We start from the raw sequence: 21,818 nt of genomic DNA, 5'->3' as shown, positions 1-21,818 counted from the left end.
TGGTAAAACAGCTGGCTTCACATGCCCTCTTGAGTTTAGCCTAAGACTGCTTTTGTCCATGCTACCCCTAGGATAGCTGGTCTTTAAGGTTGACTTACATCCAATCATCATAAGGGTCCTTTGGACTGGTGCAAGGTGCTCATTAGAATAGTGATCACCATATTCCAGGCCAACTTCTCACAGTGGACATTGCTCATGTTAGTTGGACCTATTGGCTAAAAGGAGGGGGACGTTTGAAAAGAATGTTTGGGATATCATAGTAGTCAAAAATCATTGGTATGAGTGATAGAGGTGATTGCACAAATGTTATGGAATGGATTTTATTAAACAAATGAAATAAACATATACATGTATAGAGATGTGCCTACACATCCAAATATGTAGTGATATGCATGCAGAAAAACACATATATACACATGTCACGTAGTAAAGGTTTAGTAACATGCCCTGATAACTCATGGGTGTGTCTTCTTTTACTCCAAAAGGATCCGATACCCTGCATGCCTTTCGGAGGTCCTCGTTTGGGACATTCAACCCACACCTCGACTATTCATGCTCCATATAATTGAGGGAATAGGTGGCAATAGATATAAGCGCCACTTAATGTTTCTCAGCCTCGCGATGTGGCTAGGGTGTGGAAGTGCGAGTCTCCGACATTAGTTAAACCTGGAAGAAAGGACTCAACTTTTGTATGGGTCTAGAAATCCCGGTTTTTGCAGCAAGAGGGTGCCCCCAGAAACACTATAAGGTATGGAAGCAGTAGGTGGATTACAGGGAACTAGACTTAGATCGTCCTCTTTCGGTCTCTGTTATCAAAGAATTGTTGGGTTAATGGTATTTTGCTACGCTATGGATGTTGACCTAATATATGTATGTATTAGATTGCATCGACCTACATGTCCTGAATCATTGGAGGCCTCCAACAATATTGTTATGGCAAAATTGTTTGTTAAAATGTTATTTTCTCCTTTCTCTGTAATGTGTTTTTTACACCAACACTGATATTTTATTATGGAAAATGATGAATTCAATGTTGCTTGTCATTATCTTTTGCTGCCGCTCAATATGACGTCGGATCTGTATCGGCTTTCAAAAATAAAACTGAGTTGTGAAAGGAAAAAAGGATCCGATACAGACTTAAAGATGAGTCTGTTACTTCAGGGTGATCTCATGAGTAGTACTTGTTGAACACTTTTGCTATATGTAAATGTGAATAAAACGTATCTTCTAACATTTGCTTGAACAGTGGATCGTGGCTACAGAAAAAAACCTTGAGCTGCATTGCAGGTGAACTAGAAAGAAGAGTTGGTTCCTTGCCCATGGAAAAGCACTTGTCAGGTTGCCCGCAGTTCCCTGTACCACAAATTGGTCTGGGAAGGCAGGGCTACACTTTTATTGTAAAAGAGTTCCCAGTAGCCAATTTGAAGGCTTTAACAACAGAGGCCTGTTCTGATTTATTGATGGCAGCCAATTAGATGTCCTGAAACAGGCTGTGTGAGTTTATGATTCTGAGAAACCATTAATAGCCCTGTCCCCGACGGCTCATCCCAAGAGATTGTCCATAACTGTATAGACAGGCAAGTAATCTTGCAGCAGGTTCTTGGGTGCACTTTTTCTGAGCGTTTTAAACGAGAGGGTTCAGGATTTGGGAGTTTCCCTTCTTGCCGTCAAAACTTAACCCGACCTTCTATGAGGACTGCGGGATACGTTTTTGTTACTGCTGGATGACTGCATGATTAATTCAAGAGAGTCTATAATTGCCAGTCTTCCTGCTACAACTTAACACTAAATTGTTGTTCAATGTAGTTATTAATTTTACGTTAAGCCCTTCAGCTCTACCCTGATAGGTCCTGTTAGGGTCCCATTCTCCATCCAACTGTAATCAACTCCTTGGCTATACACAGCACGAAGACCCTAACACTTGTTACATCATCACATTCAAACAGCATCCACACTCAACAACTTACAGTATGCTTGCTTAGTCCATGCATTCTTGCCTCCTCCCAGAACAGCTACAGACTCCCACGAGAAGAACTTAACCTCTAATCACAACACTGTGCTTGTATACAGCAGTGAGAACTACCTACCCTGCAATGCCACTACTTCACTCCTTTTAATCCTGCCTATCATCCACTCTCAAATTATGGTCTGTGACTCCTACTTATTGGTAGTAGAGAGGCAGATGTAAATGAACGATTGTAAGAGTAGGTGATAATACCTCAGGTGGAGGTTTTGTTCTGAGGGCAGTCAATGCATAGTTATAGTGGATTTGTAACGCGCACTAATACACTTGAGTGTCCTGGCGCGGAAGTTTGACTGGGGCAGAGGCGGAAGACCGATTAGTTGGCCTGACTGAGCAGATGTGTTTTTAGGTGTTTTTTGAAGAGTTGGAACTCTTGTATGAGTTGAAGATCTGGAGGGAGCGCATTGCAGGCCTCAGCCTTTTTTAACAGAAAGTGACTTTCCTCCCAAGCAAACTCTGCGGAAACGCGGGGTGATCATCCGGCGGAAAGAGGCAGATCGTAGAGGACGGTTCGGCACATAGAAAGCAAACCGCTTCCTGAGATAAGTAGGACCGGCACCGTTTAGGGCCCGGTGAGCCAGGGTAATTGCTTTAAACTGCACTCGCTGGGCCACCGGCAGCAAGTGTAGTTCTCGTAGATATTGTCGAGAGCTTGATCTCCTCGAGGCGTTAGAGGAGTCTTGCCGCGGCATTCTGTATAATTTGAAGTTTGCGCAGAAGATAGCCGGGCATGCCTATAAACAAAGCATTGGCATAGTCCAGCCTCGACAAAATCAGGACCCGGGCGATAGTCTCTTTGGCCACTCTCGGAAGCAATGGGATGATTTTTCTGAGTGCCTTGCGGGTACCAAAGCAGACTCCAGTCAGTTTTTTTACATGGTCAGCAAACCGCAGGTCCTCGCTGAACCAAGCCCCCAGATTTCTTGCAGGTCCACCCTTGGACCGCGGGCTAGGGAAGTTTGGAGGACATAGGCAGTGTCTGAAATCTAAAGGAAACTGACCGTACAGGAGGACCTCCGATTTATCCTCATTACATTTAAGAGAGTCTTGGGCCAGCCAGCGAAATACTGATTCTGCTGCTGAGCTGAGCTGCATCAGTGGCCAGGTCCGAGCCCCTCCAAGTAAATAGCAGCTGAGTATCGATAGCATACGCTATAACTTTTGCTCCCAGCTCCTCTGCCAGGTAGACCAGAGGAGTTGGGTATATATTAAAAAGCAGGGGACTTAAAGTGGAGCCTTGCGGAACCCCGGTTGCAAGGTTCCTGACAGAGAAAGCACATGGAGCCATGCAAACCTGCTGTGAGCGGGAATCCAAAAAGGATTTCACCCATTCCCAGACCAGGCCCAAAATCTCGATAGCAGAAAGCCTTGCTAGGAGCAGCTGGTGGGGCACTGTGTTGAAGGCGGCAGAGAGGTCGAGTAAAATCAGGGCCGCCCTGCCGCCCCCATCAAGACACTCTGATAGCCTCCGACATTTCCACCACAGCAGTCTCCGTGCTATAGGCAGACCGAAACCCCGACTGAGCAGGATGCAGAACACCAGATGCTTCCACAAACGTCTCCAGCTGCCTAAAGGCCACCTTCTCAGACTTTGGCCAAGCTGGTAACAGCGAGATAGGACGGTAATTAGGAAGGACCAAAGGGTCTAGTGAGGGTTCCTTCAGAAAGGGAAGCAGTTGCCGTTTCCATTGGGCCGCCACCAAAGCCGTCTGAAGAGAAAGATTGACAATGTCTGATACCACTGGACAAATCTCCTCGGCTACGCCAGCTAGTACATTAGCCGGACAGGGGTCAGAGGGGGAGCCAGACTTAAGAGAGCTAAGAATGGCCAGAATGTCTGACTCTGAAGCGGGCAGAAATGAGGTAAGCCTAGCGGAGACAGCACACAGGATGTGGGGGGTCCCCGAGGAAGGGGTCTCCTCAATTCTGCGATGTGAACCAACACTATCCTGGATCTTTAGTATCTTGTCTACAAAAAAGGTGGAAAGGTTCTCACACCATTGTTGGGAGACCGGTAGCGATCTCTGTTCTGCACAAGGAGATAAAAACTCCGGACAATAGCAGAGATTTCCCTACTATTGTTCCGAGCCAGCGCAATTCTCCCAGCAAAGTAGTCACTTTTGGCTTGCCTAATGACCATATAGTATTCCCTCTGTGCTAAGCGCAGGGTCGTCTTAGTGGATATGCAATAATTCTGGCGCCAACATTGCTCCAGCTTCTTACACTCCAATTTCATGTTCCTGAGCTTAGTGGAATATCAGGGCTGCGAGGGGAGAGAGTGCCAATTGCGGCCACTGTTGGTTTTGGAGCTGGCGCAGACCCCCAGGCTGATCCAGTGATCAAAATTGAACACCGCCCCTTCTAGGTCCGTAGCGGGAGTCGGACGGGACTGGCGTGGGGCCATAGAGAAGGATGGGAGATTAATCTTCCTGGCGAGTGGATCAGGAGGTAATAGGGGACTTCTGAAGGTCCTGACAGGCGACCAGGAGAACCTGATTAGGTGATGGTCAGACCACGTTACCGGCTCCGGATCGTTGACTTGGATAGGGAAGTTGGAACAGACCAAGTCAATGAGGTGGCCGCCCACATGGGATGGCAACATCACATGTTGTGTCAGCTGAGCTAGGCCTAGGGAATCCAGGAGAACCCTGACTTCGGAAGCGGCCAGGGTATCCAGATGGATGTTAAAATCCCCTAAGAGGAGAAATTTTGGGTAGCAGAGGGCACGTGGGATAATAATATCGTCTAATGCCCTAAGGAAAGCTCCGGGGGGACCCGGTGGACGATAGACCAGAGTCCCACCCAGTGTAAAATGGACGGGGGCAGGGGGAGCACACCTCCCAACACAGGTGAGTGAAAAGATCGTAAGGCTGCCCAGGAGCCACAATAAAAAAGGTTAAAAGTATTTTTAAAAGTTTCATTGATTTGGAATAATAAAGATCAAGTGGAGATCAGACAGGGAACAGAAGAGTACACAGTAATCGCGTCCACAGTGCCTCGCAGTCTGCCCCCAGCGCTCAAGCGGGTCCCCTAGGAGCTGCCACCACCTACGAATACTCCATGTATGTGGTGATGAACTGTGGCTGAGGCCAATAAATGAGCTTCTGCCATATTGTGAGTGGCCAAGTAGGATACAGCAGTTGAATGGTGGTGGACTTTAGGGATATTGTTAAAGGTTAGTGTCCGCTGTGGGTGATTGGTGTTGTGGTGGTGAGTAGTAATTTTTGATGAGTGATGGGGGCAGGAAGTGGCAGGTGTGCTGTGAATGGATGTTAGTGTGAGGGGTAAATGGCTATGGATAAGTACATGGTATGTACAAGTGAAGTCAAGAAGGTATAGAGTTAAGTTATGTTCTGAGTGGGCGACAGAAGAATTTGTACAGGTGTCAAATGCAACCGTTTTTGTTTCTTGCTAGTGTGAGTGAATGGTGTAGATAATGTACATAGCAGTGATATAAGTATTAACAAACAGAAGAGGGTGTTTAGAGTATTGTGAAAAGGGTTTTGTGAGTGAGGGGTGTTGCGATTGTCCATGGAGAACAGTACAAGTGTTTGAGAGGATATATGGGACAGGTGTTAACGAATGGCGGTGGGTTAGAGCTGTAAACTCCTGTGCTTCGGTTGAGGTGGGCTGCAGGAACTGTGAATGAACAGCGCAAGTAGCTGAGGTAAGTGTTCTCAGTGATAGCAAGTTTGAGAAGCGAGCAGCAGGGTTGTGCTGTATAAGATTGGAATGGGTTGCATGTAGCTGTGGGTGAGACATGACTGAGTGATTAGTATTGAAAGTAACGCTTTTTTAAAACAATCCTTGACATTTCAATGATTACTCTAACATCGTGGTTCACATGGTATACTTAGTATCTGCAGCAGTCCTATCATATCCAGTTCCAATTTCCATTATAAACATCCCTTATCGACATTGTCGTATTTCAGTAACAATTCACATTCTACGGATATCGATGAGAATATTCCATTATTTCAGGATCAACTTAATGAAAGTAAAGTTATGATCTGAGGACGATTGACTGGTGGTTTAAGTGGTGTTGTTTGTGTGTGTGTTGAATAGTGGTTTGCTCTGAGAATGACCAGTGTTGCATGCAGATGAATATGCGGGAGCGAGTGAAGGGGTGATGGCGTGGGTGAGTGTTATTGCATCTGCTCTGTGTGTTTGGTATTGTAACAGAGTGCTGTATGTAAAATATGGTGAGTGAATGGTGTAAACAATTAAGGATTGTGGGTTACGTTATCAGTTTGTTGTTAGAAGTGTCTATGTTTGCAGGTGCCTTGAGTGGTGTTGTGTGAGACCACATAGTATGGTGAGTGATTGACTGGTAGAAGGGGTGAACTACACCGTGAATGAGTGAATAATGTAAGTTATGCAATTTGTGCTCTAAGAGGATAGGTCTGTGGATGGCTGAGCAGGTGCATGCAGCTGAGTGAGTGTGTCTGGTGTGAACAGGACTTGTGGACCAGTTATTTTATAACTGTATTGACTCTTGTAAATAGCCACAGCTTTGTCCCACCATTGACTTTTCCTTATCCCCCATCCCTGTACTTTGCCCATGCCTTCATGTATGTAACATACCTTTCCTTGTAAAGTGCTCTGATACCCTAACTGGTCATGTTCGTGCTATATAAAACTTCAAAAAAATAAATAAAATAGATTGATATTTACAACTGAGGAGTTTTGAGTGGCAGGTGAGTGATGCATGTGTGAGTAAGTGACACTGCAGAGTTACGTTCCCAAAAACTGTATTGAGGTAGGAGTGGCTGTGGGCAAATATGTAGTGCAGTAATTGAGTTGAGTGGGGCATATTGTGCGACTAATGTTTCATACTGTGAACTGATTGTTTTTCAATGACTAAGTGGTATTATAATGTAACTGGCAAGAGTGAGCAGTGTTGTGTGTAAACTAATGTTGAGACATGAAGGTGATAGTAAATGTTGCCCCGTGCATTATTTTGGCAAACTGTAGTAATAAACACACTTTGACATTACTAGAATGCAAGGATCCAATTCCAGTTTATTACCACAGTGAAGCAAAAGTGGTATGAGAAATAAAGTGTACTGCCTCAGATTGCATGCTACAAAAGTCATTTACACCTCGTACATACACTTAGCTGAGCATTGCAGTGACTCGTAAATATATTTAAAACAAACAAAAAACGTATCTGTGTAAAAATGGTCCTCATTGTAGTGCGAACAAGGTAATGGCAGGCCTAGTCGTGACCGGTGTCTTCCATGAAGAGGAGGTCAGTAGCATCTCACTGAGCACTTTTGTGGGCCATAGGTCTATTCGCATTCAATAACATATCTGATGGAATTTAGTTTACGTCCTGGCTGTGTGACTTCCTGCAGTGCAGGTTTATTGCTTTCTCTGTGGTATTAAACAGGTCAGGTCCCTTACTTTTTCTTTTAACTTATTTATACTGCTATATGTACAGCACTCTGATACCCTGATGGGGCATGTTCGCGCTATATAAAACTTCTCATATGTGTGTATGTGTTTTGCTGCAGTTTTCTGTAGATAAAATGCAGTTAAAGGTAGGGTGTTGCAGACTCATGGAGGTGTCACCAGATTGTTCATCACTGGGGTTGCTACATCCAACGTCGGAAGAAAATATTTATAAAGAAGTGTTCCAGGGTCCCCGCACCTAGGGGGGGCTATTCTACGTTGATGACTTCAGTGAGGATACCTATGATGCAGAACTAGGATTGCAACACGCATCAACCCAGTACGATTTCACTGTCCCTCAACACGCTGCTCGTTTTCATGGTAAAACCGGGCACCAAGAGCTTCCTGTCAAAGATGCACCAAAAGCATGTGGCATTACATTGTCTGTTGTATTCTTTGTTTTGGTTTATGCTAAACTTTCCCCATTGCGGCCAGTTAATCTGTGTTGCTTTTTCAGCAATTTGGTGTTAATTCTTTGTGTTGCATGCTTTTCCTTTTGTAAATAAACTCTCTCTCTTTTCAGGCCTCCCTTACCCGCAGCCCACCTTACAGCGAGAGTGAATCACAAGATGGGCGCTTCCTTCTATCTTATGATAAGACCCTAGCCATAAAAGAGATCTCGAGTGAAGATGTTGCAGACATTCACAGTATTCTCTCCCATTACCATCAAGTAAGAGCAATCAATACAGGTTGACTTTTTTTAAAACACATTTTATTGAGTTTCTAATATGATTTCACCATCAAACAACGTGGTAAACCTATAATAACAAGGCACAATTTTTTTCACATAATCCTCACCCACCGACAGCTCAGAAGTCTACAGAACACCCAGGTAGGTAGGTCCCAAAATAATGCCATAGGCCATTCGGTGTTTCAGACCACAATAAGTCTGAACTTCCGTATCCAGTCCAGATCTTCTATCCTTGAGCTGCACACTGGAGTTCCCTCTTTAGTCAGCCCCTCGCTGTCAGATTTTAACGTATTTTAGAGGGCATCCCCAGACTTCGTATACCTGCCTATTTCTGTTAAGGCGCCAGTCCAGTCCCTGCTTTCATTATGCGATTGGGAACGGTCCGGATTCCTTCTAGTGGCAAGCAATATCCCTTTTAGTTCTAGCTAGGCTGAGCCAGAGGAAGGTGATTGTGTATAGGTCGTCCTTAAAATCTACTGAGATATGGAGGAGAATCAACCTAGGATCTTGTGGAATGGGCCGTCAAAAGACTTGGCCCAGACAGGGCAGAATTCAAGTCCAGTATGTTTGTAATACAGCACATTCCCACACAGTGTGCAGGAAGGTACCCACCAACAATGTAGATCAGAAACAAGGGAGAGGTGCGTCTTCCCCTTACCCAGAGTCTGTGACGTGTGGAGTATGTGGGATGGAGGTATTTACTCCATTATTGGAACTTTCATAGATTCGCATGCTCAGATCATTCCCCTTCGTTGGGATTAGAGTCCCCGGTATTTCCAAACAGCAATGCAAAGCTAGCACAAACTGGAAAAATAGGCCTAGGCCCATTTCAGTTTTGGATCATATCCAGCTCTTCTTTTTGTAAAAGAGACCAAAATAAGTCCTTAGCCAATCGGAACACCCCACCTTCTAGAACCTTCCTGATAGAACCTTAGACTTTCATATTTTCTACCGCACGTTGTGCTAGGGATTCTCCACTGAACTCTGCTCAGTTATTTCCTTACTTACTTTCTTATTCACATGTGAATCTATGAAAGATTCCAATACTCGATAACTAAAGTTACATGCAAGTAACTTATTTTCTTCAGCTGTATTAGCCGCAGTTGGGATGCAATGGCAGGACATCTTGGGGATGCCCTAGCCTCTGTCCAGTTCTCATCTGCCAAGGCCCCGATTCCCACTCCCAGGCTGTACACCATGTAGCAATTGAGTCCGGCATGTGATTGATTAGGGGCCAATATATCAGAGTTATTTTACGTGTATCCGTTTCCCCCAGGAGTAATTTAGTTTTGAGGTGGCTATAGCCAGGGAGGGCCTCCAACCCGTGAATGTGTGATGTAAGACGTGGCGCAGCAGTAGATAGCGGTGAAACTGACTGCGATGAAGATTAAAAAAAATTGGAGACTGGCTTACGATTTTTTGGGAGACTGGCTTACAATTTTAAAGAGCCGCCCTCTGTAACCTCCAACCGAAAAGCAGGGTCTTCCTGGGTATCAAACCACCATTCATTAATAATTATTAGGTGGGACGCTCAATAATAGGACTGAATGTTGGCTGTATTCCCCCCATCATATGTGGATTTAAAACATTTAGTGAAAACTAGGAAACGTGGTAACATGGAATACACTGTACAGAAAAAGGTCTGTGGCAGGGGAATGGGTAGTTTTGAAGGCAATAATGGAACCAGGGGAGGGCAACCATCTTGAATATAGCTCAGCGGCCCAAGAAGGGACAAAGGAAGAGCCGACAAGGTTTTGACATCTGTTGCCAGTGTATCCAGAAGCGACTAAATATTCATCTCCCATGCCCAGGAAGGGTCAGGGGTGACAAACTCCCAAGTATTTGAAACTGTGCATGGCTATCTGGAAGCCCGTGGCCCATCCACTGAGAGTGTGGGGTGTGGGGTAGGAATTGGAAGATGGTAGACATGTTCTTATTGACAGAAACCTGAAGTCTTACTGAAGATTCAAAGTTTCTCCAGTATTGGGGTGTCTTTCATAGATTCACATGCTTGAATATTCCCCGTCATCGAAGTGGGAGCCCCGCGGTAAATAAATTAGCAATAAAAACCAACAATATGTATATAGAAACATAATTACATACATTATAAAACCATAAATACTTATAAGTACCAAGGATAGCAGTAACACATAGTAATACATTAGAAGAAAAAAGCACTTTCATAACATATCCAAGTCATTATGTTAGTCCAAACTACAGCCAATCAAGTGCAAGCACCCCTCTAGAACCTTCTCCTCAGAGGCTCAGGCCTTCCGATTTTCTACCGCACGTCGTGTGAAGGGAGTCTCCCTGAGCTCTGCTCAGTTTTCAACTTCCTTGTGGTTTACTTCTGTTTTTCTGAGATGTCTTCAAGTAAGAAGTCTTTGTTTCGTCCCTGTGCTTCTTGTGGGAAGTTGCAGCTCTTCTCTGAGGACCCTCACAAGAAGTGTATTTATTGCCTCTATCCAGAGCATGAGGTAGGCAAATGTAAAATTTGCAGGACTTTCTCCACCAAGACCCTTAAGGACAGGGAAGGACGTCTCCTCCTTTGGTTGCAGAGGTTGAAGGAGAAGGATTCACCTCCATGCAGAAAGCCTTGCGTCAGTTGGGTGTAGAGCCACCTCAAAACGTAGCAGTGTGCAGGATATGCCGTCTCCGTTCCTGAAGAAGAAGAAACTTGAACTCCAGAAGGCTCCTGCTGTGTCTTCTCCTCTTCCTGCTATGCCTACGCCCTCGAGATCTGACTCTCAGGCGTCCATGGCTCCTTCTATCCATGTTTCCCTTAAAAAAACTTGGAAAATCGTGGTCGACGGTCGTTCCGACGACAATCTGCCGTCTCTACCTCTGTGACAATGACTTGTGCCAGCGGGTCATCGACGGCGGCTGCGTCAACGTCCGTGGCGATGATGGTGTGTAGAAGCTTCAAGTCTGTCTCGTCGACGATTCCAATCTCATCGTCGACGTCGAAGGGAGTCTCGTCAACATCAAAATCTTCGTCTACGCCTTCTGTGAAGAGAGCCTCTTTGTCGGCGGTTGCGCCATCGACGACTGCTCCATTGACGACTGGTTCGTCGGCGGCGGCTCAGTCGACGGCGGCTCCTTTGTCGACGGCTTCGTCGACGGCTGTGGTTTTGCCGTCGTCTGCTTCGTCAGCACCATCGTTGACGGTGGTTGTCCCATCGACAGTGTTATAGTCATCAACGTCTTCTTTCGCATCACTGCCTCTGGTGCCATTTTCATCATCAAGTTCAGGGGCTCCTGCTGTTGACCCTCTGCACCACTGTCGGCATGTACCTTTGGATCAGCTTCCCATTCCACGTCACTCTCAACCTTCATCACCTCTTTTTGCCACTGCTTCGGAGCCTTACTCTGATTCTGAAGAGGAGGTAGATGATAGATTCCGGGCAGCTCGAAGCCCTTCGGAACTTGTTATAAAATGTCAGGACTATGACGACGATCAGGAATATCCTTACTACCATGAGGAGGAACCTTCTGCTTAGGTTCCCACTGCGCAAATACCACTCTCCCTCATTTCTAATCTCCAATATATGCTGGAGGATTATAATAGGCGATTTCCACCTTCTCACCAGGGGTCTCCTCCTCCTACAGTGCCTGCAACAACAGCGGCTCCGCCCTCTACTGCAATGCCAGAGCCGTCTGCGTCTTCTGCACCACCTACTACCTCTATTCAGGTTCATGCAACTGTTTACGAGGATGATGACGTTCGCCCAGATCGGGAAGACGGCGAAGTTGATGATGATGATGATGGGAACATGGCTGATTAAGACGATTATCAAATCCAGACGCCTTCGACGCCACCTTCGGGTTCAGGAGATTCCCCTCCTGTGGATATAGCGGGTTTTCACCAACTCATGGAACGAGCGGTACTGCGCTTCAACTCCCTATGGGTCTGAAAGATGAGGACTGTTTTCTTTATGACTTCAAGAGTCAACCATTGAAACAGGTCCGGGCAGTGCCTATAATTGACTTCATCTGGAATGAGGGCGTCAAACTGATGCAGGCGCCGTATTCTATCCCAGCGCTTCTTCCTTGTTTGGAGAAGAAATGTAGGGCGCCCCAGAGTTCTCCAGCCTGCCTGGTAGCGCAACCTAAACCTGATTCCGTCATTACACAGGCCGCACAACGTCGTTCCAGGAATCCGTCTTCCAGTATTACCGCTCCTCCTGACCGTGAGGGACGTCGTCTTGATGCCATTGGACGAAAATTCTCCACTATGGCTTCTTCCACCGTGAGGGCTGCAAATTCTCTGGCCATTCTGGGGCGCTATGACCGCCAAATGTGGTTGGATATGTCTTCTTTTATCGACCTCATTCCTGAGCCCTCCAGAGCAGAGACTCTAAAGATTCTTCAGGAGGGAGAGAGAGCGTCATCTGAAATCATCGACTGCTCTGTGGACATTGCATGCACTGGTTTTCGTCAGCTTGCGGGCGGCCGTTTTGCGTCGTCAGGGCTGGCTTCATTCCACCTCTTTTCGCCAGGAGGTTCAGGCGAAGATCCTCGACATGCCCTATGACGGCGAATCGCTCTTTGGCCAGCATGTGGACAACGCACTTCAGACCATAAAAAAGGACACCGAGACAGCTCGTGCCCTGGGCACTTCGCAGTTTCTCAAACACCCTTTTCGTGGTGGACGGGGCACCTCCTCTTCTTTTCGCGGCGGATCCAACCAGTGCCGCTCCTACGGCCAAGGAAATCAGAGGTATTCCTCCCAGTCGCAGCAGTCCTATCGACAGCAGTCTTCAAAATCCTACAGAGAAAAATCTTCCTACAGAGGCTCCGCTTCTAAGAAGCAATTACTTGCCTTCCCCGCTCAAAAATGGAGGTCAAATCTCCCTCTTCTTTTCCAATTGGTCTTCAATCACCTCAGACCATTGGATGCTGGACATTGTATCAAAGGGCCATGCTTTGGAGTTTGTCATTTCCCTTCAAACACTCCTCCATCTGGTCCGCCTCCGGCACACCTCAAGGAGCTTTTTCAACCGATTGGACTCATTATTCAGAAAGGTGCCATCAAAGTGGTTCCCAAGTCTCAGAAGGGGATGGGATTCTATTCCCTTTTTTTCCTGTCCTCAAGAAGTCCGGCGAATGGCGTCCGATCCACGACTTACGAGCCTTAAACAAGTGCCTGAAGTGCCAATCCTTCCGCATGCTCATGCTTGTGGAAATTCTCCGCCTTCTCTCGAAGGACGATTTCATAACCACCATCGATCTCAAGGACGCTTATTTCCATGTACCGATACTTCCAAGACACTGGAAGTACTTACGCTTTCTGGTGGGGCGCAGAGACTTTCAATTCAAGGTTCTGCCTTTCGGCCTTCGCTCCGCCCCTCTCGTTTTCACGAAAGCCCTGGCTCCGGTGGTGGCATATCTACGTTTGAAGGGCGTTCAAATCTTTCCCTACCTGGACGACTGTCTCATCAAGTCGCAATCTCGTCACCAGGCGTCTCTGGACACTTAATTCTGTCTAACTCTATTCCACTCTCTCTCGGTCTGTCCATCAGCTCCGAGAAGTCTCAGGTCGATCCAGCTCCCTGCAGGACTTTTCTAGGCGCCACTCTGAATACTTCGCTGGCGAAGGCATTCGTGTCTCACGAGCGTCCGCTGCGGATTTTACACCTAGTGGCTCTCATCCGTTCAAAAGGGTCCGTTTCAGTTTGTGTATTGAAATCCTTTCTCGGGATGGCGTCCTCCTGCATCTTCCTAATCCCAAATTGCAGTATCAACAGTCGCCCAATTCAGGAGGAATTGGACAAGCAGCGGCTCTGGTGAGCGCTCGGATGAGGTCCACTCTTATGGTGGGCTCAACCATCAAACATCGCTGCCGGTACTTCTTTCCTAACTCTCGCTCCGGAGCTCATCCTTACCACGGATGCCTCCCTGGAAGGCTGGGGCGCACATCTTCAGGGGCTATCCATAAAGGGCAAGTGGACCCTGTCTCAACGTTCCTGGCACATCAACAGACTCGAACTCATGGCCATTTTCCTGGCGCTCAAGTCTTTCCATCTTCTGCTCCAGGGAGAATCTGTGCTCATTCAAAAAGACAATACCACCAGTATGCACTATGTGAACAAACAGGGCGGCACCAAGTCACAGCTCCTTTCTCAGCTGACACAGAGCATCTGGGACTGGGCACTCCGTCACCAAATAACCCTGACAGCGGTTCACCTACCAGGTATCTCCAACATCCTAGCGGACTCCCTCAGCAGGTCCGCGTACTCGACCCACGAGTGGGAGTTGCATCAGTCAACTCTGGACTTCATCTTTCGGTTGTGGGGTCGCCCGAACATGGATCTGTTTGCGAGCTCTGTGAACCGAAAATGCCCGTCTTATGCAAGTTGGCTTCCCCATCAAGCGTCATGCTGGAATGCCCTTTTGATGGACTGGTGCAATCTATTTGCCTACGCTTTTCCGCCGATTCCGCTGGTTCCTCGAGTGTTATGGAAAATGCGGAGACAGCTGTGCCACATTCTCCTGATCGCTCCCAGATGGCCTCGACAAGCATGGTTCTCGGAGCAGCTGCTTCTTTCATAGTGCAAACTCATCCTCCTTCGTCCTCGAGCGGATCTCCTCACAATGGATAAGGGTCAGATCTGTCATCCGGACCCCTCCTCTCTCAAATTATCGGCCTGGAACCTGAGCACCTTGAATTTGTCTACTTGAATATTTCACCAGCTTGTAGAGACATTCTTGTCAATGCGAGAGCTCCGTCCACAGTAAAGACTTGCAAGCTAAAGTGGAAAAGGATCTGTCACTGGTGTACCTCTGCCAACATCCATCCTGTGCACTCCTCTCCTGCTCGGCTTCCGCCGTTCTTTCTGCAGTTGGCTCAATCAGGACTTTCCCACTCCACTTTGATGAACTTTTTAGCGGTATTCTCTCGTTTCCGGCAGGATGGGTCTTCTTCTTCTCTCTACTCTTCCAGAGTCATTCGACAGTTCTTCAAACGACTATTAAGGATGTTCCCTGCCCATTCGGCGTCCTCCTCCTACCTGGCATCTCAATGTTGTTTTGGCGCAATTGGTGAAGGCACCTTTTGAGCCCATTCACAAAGCGGATTTGAAATTTTTGACCTGGAAGGTGGCCCTTCTTCTTTCCTTGACCTCCTCATGTTGCGTGAGTGATATCCATGCCTTTACCATTCAGCCTCCTTTTCTTCAGTTCAAATCGGACTGTGCCGTACTTCGCACCAACCCGGCATTCATGCCTAAGGTGCCAAATGATTTTCACCTCAATGAATCAGTGTTCTTAAAGACTTTCTTCGCTAATCCTCAGTCTCCGGCGGAGCAACGTTTGCATTCATTGGACGTTAAAAGATGCCTTAAATTCTACATCAACAGGACAGCGCCCTTTCAGAAGTCTGATCAACTGTTCGTTGCTTATGGATACATGCGCAAGGGGAGTTCTGTTACCAAGCCAACTATTGCACATTGGATTTCCTCAGCAATTTCATTTTGTTATCAGAAGGCCAGCAAGCCTCTTCAATCTACAGTTCGGGCTCATTCTACCAGGGCGATGTCTTCCTCTACTGCCATGTTTGCGGTTGTGCCGCTTCACCAAATATGCCGAGCAGCCACGTGGTCCAGCAGGCATACTTTTACAAAGCACTACTGCCTCGAGACGATCAACAAAGCTGATTCAGCAGTGGGCCAAGCGGTGTTTCGTAATCTTTTTAAATAAGGTGAGCCTCTTTCATTCCCTCCGCCTATATGAATAATTTGTCTGTCTGGCGGCATTATGTGATTTCATTGCATTGTATGCTTATGCACTGCTCTTTTGCCTTGCTGCCAACTATTACTGCTCACTATTCTATTCAAGCATGTGAATCTATGAAAGACACCCCAATACTGGAGAAGAACAATTGTTACTTACCTGTAAACGGTGGTTCTCCAGTATTGGTGTCCTACATAGATTCCCATGCGACCCACCCACCTCCCCTCAGAGGCTCGCTTCTCCTCTTAGACTCTTTTGTCACTCTGATGCTACGAAAATCTGAGGCCTGAGCCTCTGAGGAGAAGCTTCTAGAGGGGTGCTTGCCCCTGATTGGCTGTAGTTTGGACTAACATAATGACTTGGATATGTTATGAAAGTGTTTTTTTCTTCTAATGTATTCCTATGTGTTACTGCTATCCTTGGTACTTATAAGTATTTATGGTTTTAAAATGTATGTAATTATGTTTCTATATACATATATTATTGGTTTTTATTGCAAATGTATTTACCGCGGGGCTCCCACTTCGACGACGGGAAATATTCAGGCATGTGAATCTATGAAAGACACCGATAATGGAGAACCACTGTTTACAGGTAAGTAACAATTGTTAATTTAAAGCACACAGGAGCAGAGGTCTCTGGTTGTCAAGAAAATCAGAGCATCATCAGCGCCGAGCCAAAGGTCCACCCCCTCCTACTCAAACCCCCAGACCTGTGCATCCATATGAAGCCACTCGGCCAAGGGTTCTATGGTAATCTCCAAAAAGCAGCAGGGACAGTGGAAACCCCTGTCCAATGGGGGTGGGTCTGATGATTGTAAGATTGCAGTACTCAGACATGTAAAGGAGCTTGACGTATTTTTTTAGACATGGGGCCAAAGCGTAGCTGGTGGAGGAGTGCAAATAAGTATTTCCAATTCACAGAATCAAAACTGTTGTGAATGTATCTAGGACCCTAATTAGATATTCCTGATTTATGCCCTTGTGTGGTTATAATAAATCATATCCTTATAAAGTCATAAGAATCATATCCATATTAAGTCATAGCCAATGCAGTCCAAATACGGCAAGGCTACTCCCATATAGACTCCTAGAAAGTACAACGCGTTCTTAAACCAGCCTCCAGCAGCCCGGGAATTTCCCCTGCTTCTGTTTTGATTTGTCCTAGAACTCCTAAGAGTCCTGAAAGAACTGCCAGTTCTTAGTGACGTCTTATGTCCAACCTTACGTCAAACTCGGCACCTTCCAGGTATAAATATACCAGCATCTGCCTTAAGCAACACACAGGGGTTTGGAGCAGATCGGCTATCTACTTGCCCGACGCCCTGCTGATGCGAGTGCCGAAGGAAGCCGACCCTCCCTGCTGACGCACTGAGAAAGACGCTGTCTTTTCTCCTGCCGAGAAATCCAGCTCCAGTGTTTCCCTGATACCCTCGCGGGTTTTTGGGAGATCGTGTCCTGAGAGAGAGATACAAGACCTCCTTCATTCTATACCTAAGGTACGGAGCTGATTAGACCCATAGAGAATTCTTGATTCAGATGCATGGCAAAAAACTGTAACTCATCTACTCCTTCCCACATACTAGGCTTAGGTTAGATACACTGGTGTAGGCGTATCTTAGAAACACCAGTTGAGTACGTTTAGTCATTATTTTATCATTGTATGTATTTTATCCATTTTAAGTTATATGGCTTAGAAACCATATAAATGCTTTTACAGTATTATTTCATAATACTCCTTTTACTGTACGCACTTTACTATATGACAAGTATTGCAATTGCGGCCATTCATTTCTCTTGCATGAGAAAGAAGACTGCTCAATAAATAACACCTTTTATTGAAAACGCCCGTCTCTCTATTTCTCTGCATTTCTGGTGAAACGAAGCATGCACGATTGACTGAGTAAAATAGCTATCTATTGTTTCCGCGACTCTAGAGATATATTCCTTATTGCAGGGGGAACAAAGTTGTCATGTGATATGGTTGTCAGAAGCTAATCCCTTCTTGTCTGTTCAGGAAAGCGAAACGCCTTCTTGTTTACTCGAGAAAGTTTCTAGTGACCTCTGAGCTAGCTGGCACACACAATTAAGTCTAACATATTCAATAGAGACCTAGTCGACCTCAGTCCTACGTCTAAGCTATCGTTTGTTATTCCAATGTGCAGAGCCTATTGGGAATATAGGAACTACACTACATGGCGCCCAACGTTTGGTAAGGCGATAATTTAACGCTAGATACTAGAGTAACTCAGTCGTGCTTTTCACACAAACCCCTTTTCCCGTAAAAACTCCAATAGACGTCTGGAGTGGGTAAAAGGTTAATATCCGCCAAAACTTAGTAGGAAGAGATTCCTATGTATTAGATTTTGGTTTAGTCACTGTTGAAGGATACAGTGTTCCAAAATATTGTGCACCTAATCTTTGTTTCCTTGAAACTTGTTCTGCCAACTTTCTGTCAGCAAAATGTCAGAGAGTGACGACGAAAGGGAGAGAGCTAGACTAGCAGCTCAACTTTTGACGGAAGAAACAAGTCTCCAACAAGATCAACCGGATGCAATACTCATCCCGGTAAATGTACGGAAAACCTTAACTATGGGGGGGGCGCTATAGGGCGCACGGCGGAATGGCTGCCTCTTGAGAAAGCTCTGCCGGCCAGGGTCTTACAACGGGACTTTATGACACAAAGCTGGTGTGTTTAATAACAAAAAGAACATAAAACGAAATCGGAAAGTGCCAGGAATGACGGGGTGAAGTGAAACAAACCAGGCGAGCCTCTGCGGACCAGGAAACGGCCTCGAACTCTGGAGATGCGGACGTCCGACTCAAACTAAAATGGCGGCCCCGTGAACCAACGGATCCCCGAGCCTAGACGGATAACTCACACGGGAGGTAACAGCGCGCTGTGTGCCCGGCGCAGTTGAGGGGAGGCAGTGTAAACGGCAGCGTGGACTAGATAGCCCTGTTAGGCACTGCGCAGACACAGCAGTGGATGTTCCTGACACCAGTGACAGTCACGGACCGGAGGGCGAGATGGTGGCGTGTGAGGGTGAAACGTAAACTGACATCGGACTAGTAACAGGTCCCCCGCGCCGACGCAGCTCCTGACCCCTCAAGTTGGAGAAAATGTAGACCCCAAAGCACTTCCACAACGTTTGCTGATACTGCACTTGCCCTAAAGTGCCGCAGATGTGTGGCGGAGTGCGGTCCGGGGCTACAAGATGGCGGCGCCCATAAGAGATTAGGGGGCGAAAGCGGCTGCATATTGCGAAACTAACGGCGGCAAAGTACTGGCAGCAACTGGCGGATAACTGAAGAGAGAAGCAAGTACCAACACGACGGGTATACCGGGGGAAAAATACTATCTACACGCTGAAACAGGAACAGCCGAAGATACTCTGTACCCCAGTGGCTGTCGGACTATCGGAAGAGCGCGAAGAGAGGTGAGGGCAAGCGGCAAGGAGCGCAATGCGGGGGAGAAGTTGAGCGGGAAACATGCGCGTCTTACAGATCATGCCATCAGCGAAACGCACAAAATACCTGGAGCTGGAAGCAATGCAGATGAGACTCAACTGAACCTCACCTGAACCTCACCTGAAAGCGAAAGTGCAAATCGGAGACAACACTGGGCAGAAGTGGGGCAAATATCGGCTCAGCTGGGCCCCTGTAAGGTGTGACACACGCTGAAGTAGCAGTGGGCAGAGTTGACCGAATACAACTGCACACCGCATGCATAAAGGAAAGAATTGCATAGCCTATAACTACAATTAAGAGGGACATAGAAAACACCACTCGACTGCGCACATACACTGGAGAGAAGTATACAACGCGCGCTGAGATCAGGTGGGCTAGCAAAAATGGGGAAGCCGGAGAAAGTGCAGTCCAAGCTGGCATTCGATTCAAGGAAGACTACGAAGGGAGCCAGTGCGCCATCAGACTCTGAAATGGACAATGACACTGAATCGCAAAATGGTCTGGCGCAAACATTGAAAGCTATACACAAGAGTCTGCAGGACGTGCACAGGAAATTGGATTCCATCACGCAGAGAGTTGACAACATGGCCGCAAAACTTGACAAGCACGGTGAAGGCTGGAAGAGGCTGAAACACGCTTGTCGGCTGTGGAAGATGAGTCCTGCATAACAACTCAGAAATGTTCAGAGATTGACAGGGTGCTGGAGGTCATAAAAAACAAGTCTGAGGAGTTGGAGGCGAGGTCCCGCCGCAACAACGTCCGCATAGCGGGAGTCCCTGAATCGACCAACACTCGGAAGATGGAGACATATGTGGAAGACCTGCTGAAATCGATATTAGGATCTGAGCACCTATCGGCAGTACTGATTGTGGAAAGAACGCACAGGACTCTAGCGCCGAGACCAAAACCGGGGGCACCCCCACGCCCGATAGTGGCGCGCCTTCTCAATAATAGTGATAAAGACGCAGTGTTGAGAATGGCAAGGGAGAAACAGACAATTGAACACCAAGGCAACAAGCTGCAATTTTACCCAGACTTCACGATCAACGTGCAAATGGCGCGTAAAGAATACGCGGCGGTGAAGCAGAAGTTAGGAGAGATGGGTATTGAATATGCAATGCTCTACCCAGCCAGATTGAAAATAACAAAGGATGAAAAAACGGTAATTTGCCAAACTCCCAAGGAAGCGAACGATTTCCTAAAAAAGTTGGGGCAGAGGCGCCGTGAGCAACGCAGACAGGAACAGAACCAAGACTCCGATTGAAGAACGTGCAGTTGCGAATAGTGCGACGGATCTATGGCAAGCTCAACTACGGCAGGCTGAGAGGGAAATACTACCATAATACCGCTATACCACAAATGGGAGAAGGGGGTCAATCGCAAGGTGCCCCTTATTTTGGACATGTGCCCCCCCATTGGAGCAGTGCAGATGTGGACTCAGAGGGAGTGCAACATGGGAGGCTCAAAGGCAGATGTTAGAGCACTGGTGGCTGTAATGGCTGATGCACTGCACAGAGAGAGAAGGGTAGAGTGTGCTGGGACAGTGTTGTGCCTTGCCCGGCATCACGAGGATGACTCAGAGAAGCGTGGTAATGTATTGTACATGATTGCGCTGAGACCAGAAAATGATATACTAGCTGGGAACTTTGTAGATTTAGTGGGGCGGAGGTAAGACTATGACTGGACAGCCTACACTCACAGAGTATGGCATTGCGGGCGTGGATGGTTTCGACTCTCACTGACTACTGTGAAAATATAAGTGAGATAAGAGATAATCGCTGGTGGGAATAGCGTCACACAATACTACAAATGACCTGGCCAAGAATGGAGATATACTAGCAATACACATAAAACCCTGGCCACATCCACTATGTTGGATGAAGTTGTGTGGCCCAGGTGGACCCCCTAACAGGGTGACCCTCTACAATGGTTTTGATAAGTTAACTTTTCATGCAAGGGTGTGTCTTTGGCATGGTTGGGGTGCTGAAGTGGGTGGGGGGTGGCGGGGGGGTGTTGGGAAAGTTCGTTTCGAACTGCTGCATTTGAGAAACACTGCCGGAATCCAAGGGAGGAATGTAATTGTTTATGCATTGCAACTGCTACAGAGGGTATATTCCACATTTAAGACTAAGAGTTACAACCCGAATAATATGGAAATTGAGAAAGAGAATGGGTGAGACCCTGATGGCAGGTGGGCTAAAATTAATCACTTGGAACGTGCGTGGATTAAAAAATCCCAAGAAGATTGGGCAAATACTGGCATACCTCACACGATTGCACGTTGACATAGCCTTTCTCCAAGAGACGCACATTGATCCTCATACAAAATCACATATTGGTCACAGATGGGCGGAAGCGACGTATGGATCGGCCTATTCATCGTACTCGAGAGGGGTCCTAATATTGTTCAGAAGAGGGTTGAACTTCATAATGGAACGCGTGCATACTG

General features: G+C 46.8%; 1 protein-coding gene across 1 annotated transcript in view; it reads left to right on the top strand.

Moving 5' to 3' along the window:
* PIP4K2C (phosphatidylinositol-5-phosphate 4-kinase type 2 gamma) overlaps positions 1 to 21,818 on the top strand; it is a 456,643-nt gene that overhangs the window by 117,771 nt on the left and 317,054 nt on the right. The window contains exon 4 of the mRNA XM_086966576.1: positions 8,001 to 8,147. Coding sequence (XP_086822702.1) covers positions 8,001 to 8,147 — 147 coding nt within the window. The remainder of the gene's footprint in view (positions 1 to 8,000; positions 8,148 to 21,818) is intronic.

The sequence above is a fragment of the Lissotriton vulgaris genome, chromosome 1_1, assembly GCF_964263255.1.
Source record: "Lissotriton vulgaris chromosome 1_1, aLisVul1.2, whole genome shotgun sequence".
Lineage (NCBI taxonomy): Eukaryota > Metazoa > Chordata > Amphibia > Caudata > Salamandridae > Lissotriton > Lissotriton vulgaris.
The sequence above is the reverse complement of the archived record's forward strand: the minus strand, read 5'-3'. Positions and strand labels throughout refer to the sequence as shown.